General features: G+C 39.5%; 1 protein-coding gene across 4 annotated transcripts in view; it reads right to left on the bottom strand.

Annotated features, from left to right (window-relative positions):
• BRWD3 (bromodomain and WD repeat domain containing 3) overlaps nucleotides 1-17,329 on the bottom strand; it is an 88,556-nt gene that overhangs the window by 8,792 nt on the left and 62,435 nt on the right. For all 4 annotated transcript variants that reach the window (XM_073360928.1, XM_073360930.1, XM_073360929.1 and 1 more), the window contains 14 exons: nucleotides 15,936-16,060; nucleotides 15,617-15,699; nucleotides 14,929-15,040; nucleotides 12,778-12,839; nucleotides 12,519-12,674; nucleotides 11,780-11,900; nucleotides 10,590-10,715; nucleotides 10,420-10,501; nucleotides 7,102-7,158; nucleotides 6,207-6,347; nucleotides 5,430-5,582; nucleotides 3,275-3,438; nucleotides 2,687-2,784; nucleotides 2,110-2,268 (listed from right to left, as the gene is read on the bottom strand). In XM_073360928.1, the coding sequence (XP_073217029.1) occupies nucleotides 2,110-2,268; nucleotides 2,687-2,784; nucleotides 3,275-3,438; nucleotides 5,430-5,582; nucleotides 6,207-6,347; nucleotides 7,102-7,158; nucleotides 10,420-10,501; nucleotides 10,590-10,715; nucleotides 11,780-11,900; nucleotides 12,519-12,674; nucleotides 12,778-12,839; nucleotides 14,929-15,040; nucleotides 15,617-15,699; nucleotides 15,936-16,060 (1,639 nt within the window). The remainder of the gene's footprint in view (nucleotides 1-2,109; nucleotides 2,269-2,686; nucleotides 2,785-3,274; nucleotides 3,439-5,429; nucleotides 5,583-6,206; nucleotides 6,348-7,101; nucleotides 7,159-10,419; nucleotides 10,502-10,589; nucleotides 10,716-11,779; nucleotides 11,901-12,518; nucleotides 12,675-12,777; nucleotides 12,840-14,928; nucleotides 15,041-15,616; nucleotides 15,700-15,935; nucleotides 16,061-17,329) is intronic.

Below are 17,329 nucleotides of genomic sequence, written 5' to 3'. Positions count from 1 at the left end.
CAGGGCTTAAGCCCACTAAGTAACTGTTTCAGCAGCAGGGTTCACTCTAGGGTTGCCAGATGTCCAGTTTTTTACCGGAAAGTCCAGTCGAAAAGGGGACCTGGCAGTGTCTAGTCAGCATAGCTGACTGGACACTAAAAGTCCGGTTACCAGAGTAATCGTGATCAGCCTCCACACCAAGATGGTGGGAAGAGCAGCAGCTGCTCAGCTGCTAATGGGGAGAACTGGCTGACTCCTGGACCCAGGTACTGGCCCTATCGCTGCTCGAGGGGAGATCCAGTCTGCCCCCTCACCCGTACTGCTGTGCCCTCATTTTCTTGCCCTGGACCCTCGCTCTGGGGACAGACCCCACCCCACTGTGCCCCGAGTTCCCCACCCCCATCACACACACACACACCGCCCCGCCGCTGCCAGTTAATGGTTCCCCCAATTCCACCGCCCCCTCTCTGCCAGTTAGTGCCCCCACCCACAGCATGCTCCATCAATTCCAGTTAGTCATCCCCCCATGCCCCCTCAATGCCACTTACTGCTCCATCCACACCCCCAGAACCCCCTCAATAACACTTACTTCTCTCCCTAAAATTCAGCATTCCCCCTCAATGCCAGTTAGTGCTCCTACAGGACCAGCACCCCGCAATGCCAATTACTGCACCCCCACATACTTGGGAAGTAGGGCAAGGCTACTTTTCTGTGAGTTATCAAGAGTGTCGATTAATACATTTCTATTCAAACAATATTCGGAGATGGCTATTCTAGCGACAGTTTTTAAAATAAGTTTGATTTAAAATACAATACTTTCTTAAACAGCCGAAAATCACTTCCCAGCTTTTCAAAGAACTATTTAGACACCTAAAAAGACTTAATTTCTACAAAAACAAATCTTAGTGTGCATAATACACCAGAAGCCATAAAATTTGTAACAAATTTAGAGATTCTAAAACAGAAACAAGATGATTATGAGTATGGAAAATGGGCCGAGTAGTTAGCAGCATCTGGCAAATGGTTTGCTGCATTTTATAGCAGAATTACATATGCTGCCAGGTTTGTTTGGCATGATCTTGAGATATTATGTTTTAGCAAGGCATTCTTGTCTGGATAGCTGAAACTTGCCTTTTCTAAGTTTGTGGAACTTCTCATTCACCCTCGCCCTTAGAAAAAACTCAAATTCCTGTAACGTTTGGTATCTAATGACACATAGAAAAGAGGTGGGATAGGCTTTTAACCAAGTTATAGGAAAATTTTTAAACATTTTTTTGGATGTTAATGGCGGTGGTACATCTCTCTTAATGTAGATGCACTTAAATGTGTTTAACCCTCATTTACATGAGTTTAATTTAATTTAGTAATTTACTAGTACATGCTAAACAAGGATTAAATGGGTTGAAGTGCATCTACATTAGGGGGTATCATCTATTTAACTACACAGACTTCCACATTAATTTAGTTAAGATTATATTAGAAAAGTTGTATAGACAAGCCCTAAGTATTAGGCCACAATTCCAAATACATGCACACTGGGTAAATGTCAATATGTATTTGTATAATACCACACTGAATCAGTTCATTAAGTTTGCTTCATTTGAGTTTGCAATCAGGTTTCTCTTTTAAAAATAAAAAAAGTCCCTGAAAAAGTGTGTGGGGAAAGCCTACCTACAGAATAGGTGACATATTTAATGAATGCTCCTAAGGATAGAGGTTTTTTCTACATGATTTTTCTGTGGAGAACTTTGTTGTAGAAAGGCATCAAGTATAAGAAAAAAGTTTTCCAAAAGGCAAAGAACAAACACTTCTTCTAAACCTGTCAAGCTGTTCTAAGTCTCAAAAATCAGCACCATCTTGCTCAATCACACCAGCTTTCTGGAAGAGGAGAGCGAGCAGGGGAGGAGGGGTGCCCTGGGGGAAGAGGCAGGGCAGGGGTGTCTGGTTTTCAGCAATTAGAAAGTTGGTGAACATAGTCCTCATGGAGATTGAGGAGCACACTGGAGAACTGTAGATTTATACCACATATTGCAACGCAATAAGTGTTTGTCTACAGTAGTCCATAGATACCAGAAGCAGATTTCTTTTATAGTAAAACTAGTCATCCAAAGAAAGTATATAATTTCCAACCTTGTTTAACTGGTGTGGATTTACTCCTGACTAGTCTATTTTTCCCTGGATCAATGTTATTTCCACTTCGGTTCTGTGTATTTAACCCGGATGAGGATGGTTGGCCCTCTGTTTCTTCACCAATGGCTGAACCCAGAGCCTCCTCGGTAGTATCTGAAACTTAAAAACAGGACATAATAAACTCAGATGATTTCCTTAATCTCTCCTTATACTGACGTGCTAGGGCACTCTGCAAACAATCAGATTTCACAGGTCCAAAATGGCTCAGTCTTTTCTTTAATTAATGCAGAGGAAACAAATTTTTGATACATCCCTCAAGTTTTTGTAAGTTACTAGTGTATCTAGTTTGCATGTAACCTATGCCAAACATACTTATATAACCAAAATCTTTAATTATACAGCAATTAGATACTAGCCTTTGATAGATAAATACAATGAGCTTGTTTAAGATCAGCAATAAATACCCCTCAGCTTTTCTTCATACTGTGGTTATTAGGAAGCAGCAGTGGAAATACTTCAGGCACTCCTGTTTTCAGACTTTGGCTTGGCCATGTACGCCATTTTTTATTCTACTTACCATGAGATGAAACTGAAGAGCTAGTCCTAGTCAAAGGCAGTGAGGTATTCTGGTTGATTTTAGGTTGCATCTTCACTTGTTTCTGTTTCCCTTTAGGGCTGAAGATATGAAACACCCCAAAAATAGACAAATGTTAACACAAAAGGATTTGAAAAGCAAAAAAAACACACGACACTGTTACCAGATCATCAGTGTAATTCTGATGTTTAAATGTAACAGGGAGCATCTGATCTTTTGTCTCAAAGGTTACATAGCTGTAATAATCAAATACATAACAAAGCAAAAATATTGGTGAATTTATTAAAGGAATACAACTGTTCAAGAACAAGATTTTTATCTTGCTTTCCTACTGTGTTATAGAAATTAATATGGCTTTTATACAGCTCCTTTCACACTTTTATACAGCATCCCTCCCCTTGTTAGGATTACGTATGAGCCTCAGCATTTAAACTCACAATCTGGTCACCCACAGGAGAGACTGTACTATAAAATAAGCCATATTGTTACTTCCTTCTTATCTGAACATTAATTTCCCCCAAAACAGAGAATTTCAAAATAAGCAGATAGTGAGTTTCATTATTAAGTTACCTGGATGCTCTGCTACTAGATGGTGAACTACTACTGCTCCTTAGTCGTTTTCGGTATCGTGGTTTATTTCTCTTTTGACACTGCATGGCCAACTTGTATTCAGAGATGATGTTTTTAATATGATTTTCAAATAAGGCAGATAGTCTAAGCGTCATGCTATAGATCTGGAGAAAGAAGTTATGGCCAGATTTACTGATTGCTCTAACTGTGGAGATCAATTCCATGCAAAACTTCACAGAAATATATCAACCTCCAATATTCCAAAAGCAAAATCCATATCGACAGACAACTGCGAAAATCATAACACGTGTCCTAGTATAAAGAAGTCATCTGTATTCTAGCTATAGAAATCAATAATGAAGTACTTCAGAGTTTATGGTCTTAAAATATAATTAATTTTATTTATTGTACAAACCAAATAGATGACAAACAAGTAATGAGGTACCCCTAATAAGAAAGGATTAAAACAATTCATTAAACCCCCTGAAGTCTCACGTGAAGTTAAACATCACCCCCTCCCCCTTTTTTTTTTTTTTTTTGCATGAAGTCAAGTTTAGCCTATTTAACTAAAGGCTAGATTTTTGATTAGCCCCAATATAGCTGAGAGAAAAGCCTGGTAAGTTCAGTGTAAGTACAGCCAAGGCATCTCACCCTCTGCACATCCAAATTAGCGCTGCCTGGCTCATGCCTCTGGCACGAAAAGGGAAGGGCAGGGACTGCACATCTGATACTCCCCTACTGTGAGTGAGCGGAGAGGAAGGGGATGAGAGTGGGAGGAGCCACAGCTTTACCTCCATATACAGTAGCTAGCAGATTGTATCCAGGTGTATGAAAGTGGTGGGAAGCTTTACCCCAAAAAAGGGTGAGGTAATTTCCTCCACACCAGAACAAGAGGAGAACACTTTAACACTCTGAGTGTTTGTCTACATGGGGAAGTTAGTGCACGTTAAGGTAGAGTGTGAATTCAAAGTGCACTAGATATTCCATACTATTCCCCGTGTAGACACTTACACTGCAATCCAAGTGTGCCCTTGGGAGGTTTAGCTTAATGCTTTTTCAAAGTGCATTAAGCTAATGCACACAAGGGCACTATACTTATAGCACTAGCTACTGTAGGCTTTTTCTCTGTGTAGACCACCCTGAGTCACAGCCCATTCCACATGCTCAGTGCGGGACAGTGCACCTATCTGCCACCCAATACTCAGAGCTCAGCCTAACAGCCCAGTCTAGCTCCAAACAGGTTTCATTCTTAATACCTGATGCACATTCCATTTCCTGCATGGCAGTGGTACCTGAAATGGTAACCAGCATTCTTTCAAAATATGTTAAATGGTGGCATTAAATGAGTGTGCTAGGACAAGGGCATTACTTTTTAATATGCATTATTTTCCTGCATTACTAAAGATCATGCCTACATTGGTTTTGCTTGGCTTCTGGAATCACAGGAGCATTACTGAGTTTCAGCTCTCACATATATTACCAGAATAAAAACAGCTCCAACTTTAGAAAATGTCAACAGATGAATTAAAAGTAGTTTTAGTAACTACACCCGCCAGTCTGGGTGACTTTACAACAACGACATTCCAAATAGAAATAGCATAAACACTATTATTTTTAGCCCTGCAGTGCGAGCCCAAGTCAGTTGATACAGGTTCTCCAACTCACTGACATGGGTTTTTCCTGCAGTGTAGATATACCTATAGTACTAGACCAGTAGTTCTCAACCCGTGGCCCACTTGCGGCCCAATCAGCATGCCGCTGCAGCCCATGTGACATCCTAAGAGCCATACAGGTAGTATATATAGGGTGTGGATGCGGCCCACATACCACAGAGAGCTGCATATGCGGCCCACAATGGTAAATAGGTTGAGAACCACTGATCTAGACTATAACTACAGTATTTCTGAATGTTGTGCCTGAAAGTTCTCAAGAAACTGAGACATAGTCACCTGCATGTTCTGGGAGGGCTTTGCAAAGGGAATTTATTATCCTAGGTCCTTAAAACGATAAAGACTGTTCATTTATATTTAAAAATATCATGTTACGACCTCCATCTGCACATTCCAAGTGCCATTCATTCCTTATATGAAAGTGTGATTGAAGATCTTAGAAGAAATGGCCTGAGATGTCACGTATACATGTTTTTATTGCTTACCCGTGACTTTTTATTAGGTGTGTAAGCTTTAGAGTTGCAGAATATTAAGCGAACATCCTTGTAAAATTCCAGAGGATTGGTGTAATTTCCTGCTTCCAAAGTTTCTTTCACAGTGCTGAAATCCATTGGAGTGTCTACAATATCTCGATAGTCCTACAGAAATAATGTATGTAATATTAACAACTAGGTAAAGTTATCACTAGCTGCCATGAACTGGTTAAGCAAACATTACATGTGCTTTGCTTCATGTCCCTGTACAGTCCAATCTCTCTCAAATTTATCCTAACCCACAAAATAATCAAACTGTTCCACAAACTCTGTTTTAGGCTAAATCTTCTAGCTACAAGACTCATATTTACAGATTCCAAGGGGCTTTGCTGGCACTCAAGGGTTCACATTTCATCAGAGGTGAAAATGAGTTTAAATGGGCTAATTTATGTTCCTTTATTCAATCACACTAACAGAATGTGTCTGGCAGTCTCTGCTCAAGAGATCGTGAGATGTAGGAACAACAGGAGGGTTTGAAGTGCACTGACTGAGCTCTCTGAAGACGGTGGCTATTTCCTGCCAGCCCTATTCCTGCTCAATCCAGGGCTACAGGTCCCTCATTTTCTCAGAGGGAATTAATTTAGCACTCATGAAAGAAGACAGACTGTGACTGACAAAGAGGAGCTCAGTAATGTATACAGCAGCATGAAGAATATATGAATTCTTAAAAGACTGAAATATTATAAGAATGGTTTTTTTTTACATTACAGAAAGTAGAAATATATTTACAGGATAGGAGAAGAGATCAACTGGCTGTCTAAAAGGCTCGGAGTCCTCACGTTCATATATTAGGCTTAACAACTGCTTGCACTGTTCTTTCCAAGCACCAGGGCTTGCTTTGAAGGGCTGCCTTTTTATTGGTCGTCTTACCTGAAGATTTTAAGGGAACAAAATAAAAGCTGTATTTTAAGAACTTTTAAAGTATACAGGTTTTTGTATCTACTGGTCTTGGCTTTAAAATTACTATCAATGTGCTCAGACAATGGTTCAAAATTGAAGTCCATAACTAAAAACATGCAACAAAAGTTGAGTGGTATAACAATACGGACTATGCAATTTACTGAAGAATGCATTTTCTCTTTTAATAACATAAAAATATCCAACTCAATATCCATACAACATTTTAGATGCAAGAGTTGTGGTTCAGAGCTTTATATATTTCGGAAAGGCCGCAATGCCTTATTGGATTAAGGAAAAGTTGCTCATTAATTACCATGGAAAAATAATTGCTTGTTGAACGCTAAACTTAGCTATTACATGTAATATATGCAGCCTTCCTTGGCATTAATTTAGTAATAGTATGTATTTATAAAGTAAACAAATTCAATATTTTTCTGTCTGAAGGAGCACAAGCAGCTTGTATATTGTTGGTTAATGCTCTCGTACAGATATCCAAAGCATCGGGACAGTAACAGCCACTAAGCAATCAACAAATTATTTCTATAGTAATATAAGGTCCTGATCCTGCCAACACTTACACATGTGCTTAAACTTAATATGTACAAGCAGTCTTACTGCTGTGTAAAGTTAAGTCTTTGCAGGATCAGGCCGTGAGGGACTTTAATTCTGTGGACCAACCCAAAGCCTAGAGCATAAACTGGACGCAGATAAGTTATTTACTCACTCTTCTTTTCCCACATGAAGTTCCAGGCCCATCTGAATCTACATCTACTTCTGCTACCTAAAGGAAATGGTAATGATTACACTCAAACAAGTGTTAGCATGAAAACACAGAACAAAACCAAACTATTACTGTGAGAATAAATGTGTTGGGTAAAATTACTGCAATAAAAAAAAAAGATTTAAGCAAAACTAGAGGTTTTTTTTTTTACTAGAACTTCCACCTTTTATATTTTAGTATCTTTAAACAGAAAAGCTGCTTCAACTCCCTGAGTTTGTTTCTGATGTGTGTGCACATATATAAATATACCTACACAGAGATATATAAAAAAAATAAAATGGATGGATGAGGTAGAGTCCTGTAAGACCCCAAAGAGAATATACAATGTATGTTCAGTGCTCTTTGATAAACACCCATTTTTTAATGGTCTGTGTGTATAAAAACATCTTCTGTATTTTCCACAGTATGCATCCGATGAAGTGAGCTGTGGCTCACGAAAGCTTATGCTCAAATAAATTGGTTAGTCTCTAAGGTGCCACAAGTACTCCTTTTCTATTCATTTAGTTACATACAGGTTAATTTTAAAACAGAACAAGAAATAGCACAGGACCACAAACAGAAAAACACCTTACTTGACAGGTAAAATGCAAGAGCTATTGTACTACAAAAATATGCAACAAAACATATTTTATTAAAATTATTTATCCCACATTTGTGAGGAAGGAGAAAATGCAGAGATGTTTTGTGCTTTTTACATTACTAATATCAACAAATATGTCTAGCACAATACACTTACGCCGGGCTTTTTCAATGAAGCTAAACATTTAAACACTAAGGTCCTGATTGCCAGTCCCCTTCTTTCCACCAAAAAACCTATGGGAGGAAGCTCACAGGGTGGAAAACTCCATGATGATCCCTTGTGGAGATTCTCACATTGTTCTGCTGGGGAGAGGTAGGGTTTGCTGCCCTGAGCAATAAGCCACAATGTTTGCCAAGTAAATGTGGATCCCAGGGTATCTGCAGGAGGCCAGCAGCATCCGTGTAGACAAGTGGCTCTGGCACCGGTCCCAGTGATTCCACTGAGCAGCATTACTGTCAGGGACTCACCCTAATTGCAGCTGCACCCAGGGACCCCCCTCAAAGGAAAATCCTCATTGCAGAGAGGGCTTCATGGAAAGCTAATACAGGCCTATGCTGCGTTATCTTTTCTGGATGAGCTGTGTGGTGCCAGAGGGTGGGGTAAACTGCATTTCCCCGAACATGCTCACGCTTAGAGGGGTCTGGGAAAAGGGAAGAGGATATGGCAACAATGCCAGACACTGCTGATCACAAAACCACATGGGAAGTATGATTCACACAGACCTAGGAGGTACAGTCCTCCCACATGAGTCAAGTAGGTTTGTGAAGGAAAGCTTCAGGATTTTAAGTTACAGGAGCCCTTCATTTTATTTAAAAAACAAACAAACATGCATTTATTCAGAGAGACAAGGTGGGAGTGGTAATATCTTTTGTTGGAACAACTTCCGTTGGTGAGAGAGAGAAATTTTCAAGCTTACACAGAGCTCTTCTTTAAGTCTGGGCTATAACACCACTGCATGTATTTATTTATACAGCCTACAAAGGGTTAAACTACCTTCAACACGTTTATAAAATAGCAGCATTTTACCATATTAAAATCTTAGTGATGTCACACAATAGTTCTCCTTGAACACCAGAATCAAGGGGGAGGGAATCTTTCTGGTTAGGAGTTTCTCTCAAACCCATTGAGGACAGGGTAGGAAACTGCAGGGTTTGTCTTACACATTTTCATGTGTGCAAGAATGGCCGAGAGAGCCAGTTACCCCTCTTCCAGCCTCTGCCCATGCCAGTTTCTCTAGTTTCTCTTTATAAGGACTTGGCTTGTTTAATGGCAGTCTCAGCCATCCCCCTCCTTCATCATTTTCCTTCAGGAAGCTGCAGTATTTCTACTTCTTGGTGGAGTAGTGGGACCATTTGCTGGCCGCGTGGCCTGAGGTCACTGACAGGTGAAAGAGACACCAAAGCTTAAAGGGCATTAAGTGCTACTGCAAGGTCACACTACTATAGGTGTTCATGAGATCATGAAAATTAGAAGGGAAACGAAGACCCCTAAAAGCCAGTCTTGGCATCTAATTAAAGGAGGAACTGATTTTCATATTTTGGTATCAACTCCGAATGGCACAGACCCTGAACCTGCAAGGTACGCTGCCGACTTAAGTCAATGTCGCATTGTGTGGACACTGTGGTGCTCCCACCCAGAGCCCTTTGCAGGATCAGATCTTTATTACAGTAATTACTTGGATCAAGGGGCCCACAGATGTCAACTAGGGAGACTTTCCATTGGCTTCAATGAGGTTTGGGGCAGACGCTTAAACAGCGTGATTTTATTATTTTTCTGGGGTGGGGGTGGGGGGGCAGAGATTTGTTAAAGGAAAAAAAGATTTGCCACAACAGTGATTAGGACAAAAGTAACAACCACTCCTTTCTTACCCTCCAACACAATCGATCCACTGTATTCATTCTGGTCTGTTATAAAAAGCTATGAATGATGTGTAATGTTTATTCATTTGGTACAGATGTTCATCCAGCAATCAGTTTTCATTCAAAGATTTGAATAATAGATATATTGGGGAGAGGGGGTTGCAGAGGGTAGATGCAAATGATCATCATAAATGTGTCCCACTGTCAATGGCTCATACACCAGAGCCTGAAAGAACTAAAGGCAAAACTAGGAAGTTGTAGCTATGGGCAGTCACCACATCACAATGGAAAATGATACTCTGTAATATTCTTGAAAACTGCATTTTTTAAATAGATAAAAAAGGACAACAGTGTTACAACTTTGCAGCAGTTTCTGTTTATCAGTCATCTTTAAAAGGCAAAACCAAGAAATGAAAAAAAAGTAAAGTCTCAATACACAAAATCCACTATGGTGCCACTTGGAAGGTGGACAGATTGCAGAGAGATGACTGTCCACATGGTTTCTTTGGAGTGAATAATATAATATTGTTACCTCATGCATTTTCCCCCCCACTCTCAGCATTTCCTCTCCATATGAGAGTGAAACTCAGTCACTCAGGGAAGACTCAGATGGCTAGCCAGCCTCAAAGAATCAATCTTACTAAATGCGGAGAGTTTATCGTCCAAGACCATGCCACACTAGTTACATAACAACTATTCTTCTATCAAACCCCAAAGCGATTACACGTAAAAAAAAACCCATAAAAATCTTTAAACTCTGTCCATCTACTGAATAAAAAAAGAGCTAAGTATGCTTCTGATGATCATGCTTACTGCTCTTACCTCCTCCTCTTCATCAGTACTGCTTAGATCTTCTGCTTTCACTTTATTATATACATCCAATATATCAGTACAACTCTGATCCCTGCAGAGCAACAGGACAAGTCAAAATACATTTCAGAACTGGTTTAGAAACCCAGAAATGCTGGCATAAGGAAATACAAAGTACTCACCCAATATAGCGAAGTAAGACATCCGTTACAATTTTGGCTGCTTTAACTATAGGACTTTCTGGCTCATTGAAAGTCCTAGCATTATGCTCGATGTATCGAACCTCCCACATCAATGCTGAGATTCTCCTGAGTGAAGGGTGGGGAAGAGGAAAGAAAAATGTTACTTTCCTTTGGTGCCATAAAACTTAGTTAGAAAAGAGGTAGTCCTTGCAAGCCCAGCACCAAGACACAAAGCTTCTGTTCAGATGGCCTGGATGTCTGGCATTTGCCAGGTTGGCGGTGGCAGGCTCCATAGCCTATTACCTGGTAAGGGAACTCACATGCCAATCAACAATGAAAGGAATTGCCCCAGCTAGAAACAAATGCAGTGAAGGAACTTGGCTGAGTGGTCCCAATGGTAAACGTTGGGCCTCCAAGGGAAAGGAGATGGGGCTAATAAAGGTATTATTTGCTGCTGCCCCAAAATCAGCTCAAAAAGTTGAGATGCTACTAGATGAAGGCAAGATTATTGAACTCCCCCTAAGTTTGCTGCACTGGAAAGAAAATCTCAGGCGCAAGAGCGAGAAGAGGCGTGATCAAGCAAATCTGAACGGCTGCCGATATTTGCAGGATGGAAGACACAAGGCAGATGTCTCAGATCAGGAAAAAGAGCAAGGTCCAGAAATCTGGTTTTGTTTTTGCAACATGACAAAAAAAAAAAAAAATCAAGACCTATTCTTTGAAGATGGGGTATGGAGTCTAAATCTTATGCTGTAGACCTGCTGAGGACACGGATTAGAGGAAGTGGCAATATTCACTGAAGTTATTTGTTGAGTTGCAATACATTCAGCTCACCAGATGATTCTAGTGCAGCGGTTCTCAAACTATGGGTCAGGACCCCAAAGTGGGTCATGACCACATTTTAATGGGGTCACCAGGGCTGGCTCAGATTTACTGTGACCCAGGACCAAAGCCTGAGGGCTTCAGCTCTGGGCATCAGGACTCAGTTTACAGGGGGGCTGAAGTCCTTGGGCTTCAACTTTGGCCCCCCCTACTAGGGGCTTGGTCTGACTCAGGCTTCAGTCCCCCCTTCCTGGGGTCGTGTAGTAATTTTTATTGTCCGAAGGGGGTCACAATGCAATTAAGCTGTTCTAGTTGGATACATGATAAAATACACAGGAATTTAAACATTAGATACAAATCAAACTGACCTATAAAATCTGTTTTCAAGTCTCCTCCTGATTGTGGTGAGGTCAGTTGGGTAAGCAACTACAGTGCAATACATGGGATAGGCACTAAGGTCCACTGGAACAGCAAAGGGGTTAGAAATATCTAGAAACAAAAAGATCAGAATCAGTTAGACTCCACAGATGACAACCCTGGCTGTATGGTAATAACAGAATTAGATCCCTTATAAAAAGAAAAATCCAGCAATCGTTGGCCCAACAATAAATATGTCTACAGTCATTTTGCTCAGTGAGCCATTCTGAATGCCCACGGGATGCAAATGAATTTCCCCTTGCATGAACTACTATATTTAAAAATGCATTTTTTGTTAAAAGCTGCATTTGAGATTTCCATGCCGGTAGCTGTTGCTGAAAACTGCCATCTCATATAAACCTTGAAGTATGGATGTCCAACGTCAGAAATTGTAAATAGGATTCCTTCCTTGTTTAACAGCATTTAAATAAAATAGTTTCATACCAACACTAGTTAAAACTAATTATATTTTGTTCATTAGGGACTGAGTTTAGCTCCCTTGCTATCATTAGACATGAATGGGAGCAGGATCAAGCCCTACAATGATGAAAGTGTACCTGCAAAGGGTACCTAGAGGAATAAGAGGCTATATCCAAAGTTTTTTGTTAAGTAAATTTCCCCCCGCAAAGAGTCATTTGACATCATGCTGATTTTCTTGATGCTCCTGTAATTTATTTCATGCCAACATACCAAGGGTCAGAAGATAATCAATTCCCTTAATAACTCGTTCACATTCTTCATCTCTGGAATGGGCCCCCCATTCTCCTTCTTGGGGTTTATACAGCAGAGATGTCAGTTCCTCTGGGGACACGGGAACTCCAGCACCAACCTCGTCTGGATAAGCAGCTAAAAGAAATGGGAAGGATTCAGAAACAGTAAGCCATTAATGTCATGCTGGTGTATAATTGTACTGACATGGAAATAATAATTAATTCAAAAGCATATTTACTTCCTTCTGGAACTGGTTCCATGTCCCATGGACTCATCTTTTCTCTTTCGTTGTTGTCCCAGCTATTTAAAACAAATGAAAACCATATTACATACATGCAAATATTTAATTTTTACCTATTTTCATTGATGCATGTAGGGTGTAAAATTTCTTCCAAAAGAGACTTGAAATAAAATGGCAGTGTGATCTTCCCAGAAGTATATTATAGATTGGCCAGAGTCACAAGTGGATCTCAGCTTCCCTTATGATTGGGATATTTCGATCCAGGGTTTTTCTTCAAGCCCATCTCTAATACATAGAGTACTGGTCAAATCTCAGCAATGTATCTGCCTTAGCAATGACAACAATTAATAAAACCTAATGTTTGGGAAGATTGTTTTTACAGCAGTCAATAACTATTACCACTAGGGAAAAAAGTCAAAACATTTTTGTAACCACTAACCACAGATTATTTTTGTAACCAGTGACTGATAAATTAGTATTTTTAACAAATGCTTTTGTCAGATGATATCTACCAGAAAAGGCTGTAATATAATAGCTACAGATCACTTTTGAGAATCCCAGTAGTGCTCCAGAACAACACAATATTTTGGTTACTACTACTAAATGAACAATGATACACAAGGAAGAAATCTGCACAGCCTCTGTAACAGAAAATGGTGCTTCTCCAATTTGGTAGCACACTTTGAGCAAGTCGACAAGAGAGTGGATAATGGAAAAATGGTTGATTTTATTTACTTGGACTTTTAAACAAATCCTTTGACTAAACAGGAGGCTATTAAGAAACTATTTTGTCATGGGATAAGGCACAGTCCTGCCATACACTAGCAACTGGCTACCATCACAAAAACAACACTCCCCCTCCCCCTCCCCCCGACATTCCAAAAAAGCCACCGTAGGGACAAATCCTTGTTTTTCAACGTGACAAAATGTTAACAGTAGGATGGCCCAAAGAACCACACTAGGATGGCTATTTTACACATATATTTAGCAATGATCTGAAAAAGCGGGGAAACAATGAGGTTACACAAATTGCAGATGACTCAAAATGATGTTAGTTAAAACTAAAGAAGACTGAGAAACACTAGAAGGATCCAACAGAACCAGGCCAATGGATAGCACAAGGTTAAATGAAATTCAGTGTTGACAAATGCAAGGTAATGCACATTGAACAACAAATCTGAACTATTCACACACATTGCTGGGTTTCAAATTAACTGTAACTATTCAGGTTAAAAGCCTGAGTTGTCACAGAATTCAACAATGTGCATGTGCAGCAAACAAAACGTTTCGCATAAATGAATGGAATAGACAATAATACTGTCAGTATTATCATGCCATAATACAAATCAATAGAATGCCCTCACCTGGAATATTGGCTCAGTTCTGGTCACCCCATCTCAAAAGAGATGACAGAAAAAGAAGGGGTCCAGAGACAGGTGATGAAAATTATTAGATGCAAGGAAAGACTTCCATATAAGAAGCAATTACAAAGACTGGGACTTGTTAGAAAGGAGACTAATAAAAAGGAGACATAGATGTACGCAAAATAACGAATAGTATACAGAGGGAATCTAATAAAAACTAATAAAAAGAAACTTTTTAAAAGACAACACATAATTCAACTGTGGAACTCACTGTCACATTATTCAGAAAGGGAATTCTACACTTTTGTAGACAATGAGAATGTCACGGTTACATTAGATAGGATTAATTTTTTTAAAACATTTAAAGCCTCATGCTCCAGCACATAAAAGACAACCATTGGCCAGAATAAAAATGAAACCTCCCCTATGAGCAGGTTATTTCATTACTCCCACTGCATGGTTACTTGCACCTTCTTCTAAAGTATTTGGTGCCACTGTCAGAAATAGGATACTGGACGAGAAAGATCTGGTAAGGCAATTCCAATGTAACAAGAACCAGGAACGCAGTGGTAGTTGTCTGGGGCTCTAATTCACATCAAATTTCACTAAAATCCCAAAATTATAGTTTTGGGAGTCGGTAGGTCACAAAGAAAGGGGGTCTGTTTGTTCATCTGAATTTTTTTCCCTTGATGCACACATGTAAGTTACATATAAATATGCAGAGGAGAAGAGACACATAAGTGCTTAGATATATCAAATATACTGCAACTACAGTAATCCTTACTGAACGCTGTAGCACTGGAAGGAACTATCAGGATATTCTGCCTGGAAAGGCTGCTGACTCTCCACCGTTCCAAACCACCAAGCATCATCTATTATACTGCGAAACCTATCCCCTGTAATTAAATTTTTTTTAAAAAAAAAGTTAAATTTAGCAATGGAGTAATGCACATAATAATTTATCTATTTCTTATGTAACAGCTAAAACACCTTACTTATATAATAAAGTAAATAATTTATAGGATTCTGTATGTCTACCGCATTCACCACAGCAGCATACAGAGGCCAAAAAAGACCAAAGAAGGGCATCTTTACATTTCTGGAGATTGACAGCAGATTTCCCCTAGCTTATCTGAGCATTCTAGCTTTATAATATAACAGTCGTGATCAGAAATCATTAATATGCAAATTGTAGAAGTGACAGACTATGATTTTTTTAAGTTTAAATGCTAGAAAATAAAACATAAGGTGTTTACATCAAGAGTGTGTTAGAATGCTCTCAAAGAGAGGACTGCACTTGAAAAATAATCAGTACATTTAAAAGTGAACAACCAATGACTTACAAGTGCCTCTTTCATTAAAACTGGGCAAATATTTACATTTTAGATTTAGAATAAAGACAATGAATTGCATCCTGTCCAATACTGGTATTCAGTATGCCAAACACACGGATGTGGTAAAATGGTACTTACCAATCTGCCAGTTCCTTTCTTTGGCTTCATTATAAAACTGATGCAGCACAAGGAAATCAATAACATCTGGCATATCATGGTACCTATAAAATAGCAGAAAACAATATTACTTCTAAACAAGACACTGCTCTCACAGCCATTGTTCTCATGTAATCCCATAGGCAATCTTTTTAGTCTTCAACTACCATTTCTTGTTCATTGCAGGAATGACAACTGCTTACACGAAGCCTTCAGCTGCAAGGAGATCAGAAAAAGGGGATTCTAGACGATTTGTAAGAATATTTGTTTTTTTGGAGAAATGATTCAGTCAGCTACTCACTTAATGGAAAAAGATTCTCCTGTCATTTTGCCTGAGATTGGATCTAGAAATGCAAGCTTCAAGCAGCAGAGTGTAGGAGGTCCGACTTCATATTTAATTCCTACAGTCTTCACAAGTTCTTGTTCCTAATTATCAGAACACAGTGTGGGTCAATATTTATATTATTATTTTATCTCGTTAAAAGCAGCATATTCACTCACATATATGCACAAAGAAAGGTATGTATTTATAAGATTACTTCCTCCTTCCAGCCTAGATACGTCTATCAATCATATGCTTCATTCCTAAAAATCCAAGAGCATAGTGGTCTCTCTAGCAAAGAAGGATGAGAGGGTACATGATACTCCTCCCCCCTAACATATTCCAGTAGGCTGGCCATAATTTGGTTAACTGCACTGGAAAGTGTATTGGGGGTGGTGCATTTGTTCTTCCAGAAGCAGTAGTGGCCCCAGGGGGGCATCTCTGGCCAACGCCACAACCTCAAAACCTTTGCACATCAGGAGGCAGCACTAGGGGAAGCAAAGTATGGTCTTTTTAAAAAGAAGATTTAGCATGAGCTAAATGAATGCCTCTGGAAGTGCTAGGACTTGAGGGGCAATACCTGTAGGCATTATGCCTCTATAAGGCTACGTCTGCACCTGGGATTAGGGGTGTGAGTCCCACCTCACGCAGACATGCTTATGCTAGCTCTCATCCAATGGGCATGTCAAAACCAGAAGTAGTGTTGTGGTGGCACAGGCTAACTGCTCCCGCGCGTAAACCCACCTGGATCCCATGGGTATGTTCTTGGGGCTGCCAGCTCATACCACCATGGGTACAATATTATTGTTAGTGCACTAGCTCAATGATAACCAGAACAAGTATGCCTACTTGAGCTAGGAATCACACCCTAGTCCCAAGTGTGGATGTAACTTAAGGGGAGTAGTTCTTTCCCATCCCTTTCAAATTGAAGAGGCCTTGGAAGACGCATAGTTGGCCCTAAACAGCCACCACTAATACAAATTTATATATATAGTTGGGATCCCTATTTGTTACTCTCAGGTTCTGAAACAATGAGCAGTATCTGTATGTTCATTCATTCTAAGAATGCTGAAGTGATTGTATTAACGACTTGAGAGTTGCTAGTTCTGTATGAGTTAGAATGCAAGAAAAGGTAATATTTCAAATTAGAGTTGTCTAACTTTTGTTAGTGAAGAATACCATTCTACGTAAACATCTTCCTTCAACTTGAATCTCCTACTGAGTTCCTACCATCAGTGATTGATTGATGTAGGTCATAAAAAAAATCTGTAAAGTTTGGTTTGCAAAGCAAAACTTTTTAAACAGCATTTTTCTTTTATTTGTTCACATTTGACTTTAATGCAGAAGTTAATGACATGATTCACAGATCGTGG

This window comes from Lepidochelys kempii, chromosome 9 (genome assembly GCF_965140265.1).
Source record: "Lepidochelys kempii isolate rLepKem1 chromosome 9, rLepKem1.hap2, whole genome shotgun sequence".
Classification (NCBI taxonomy): domain Eukaryota; kingdom Metazoa; phylum Chordata; order Testudines; family Cheloniidae; genus Lepidochelys; species Lepidochelys kempii.
Note: the sequence above shows the minus strand (reverse complement) of the source record. Positions and strands in the feature narration are given on the sequence as shown.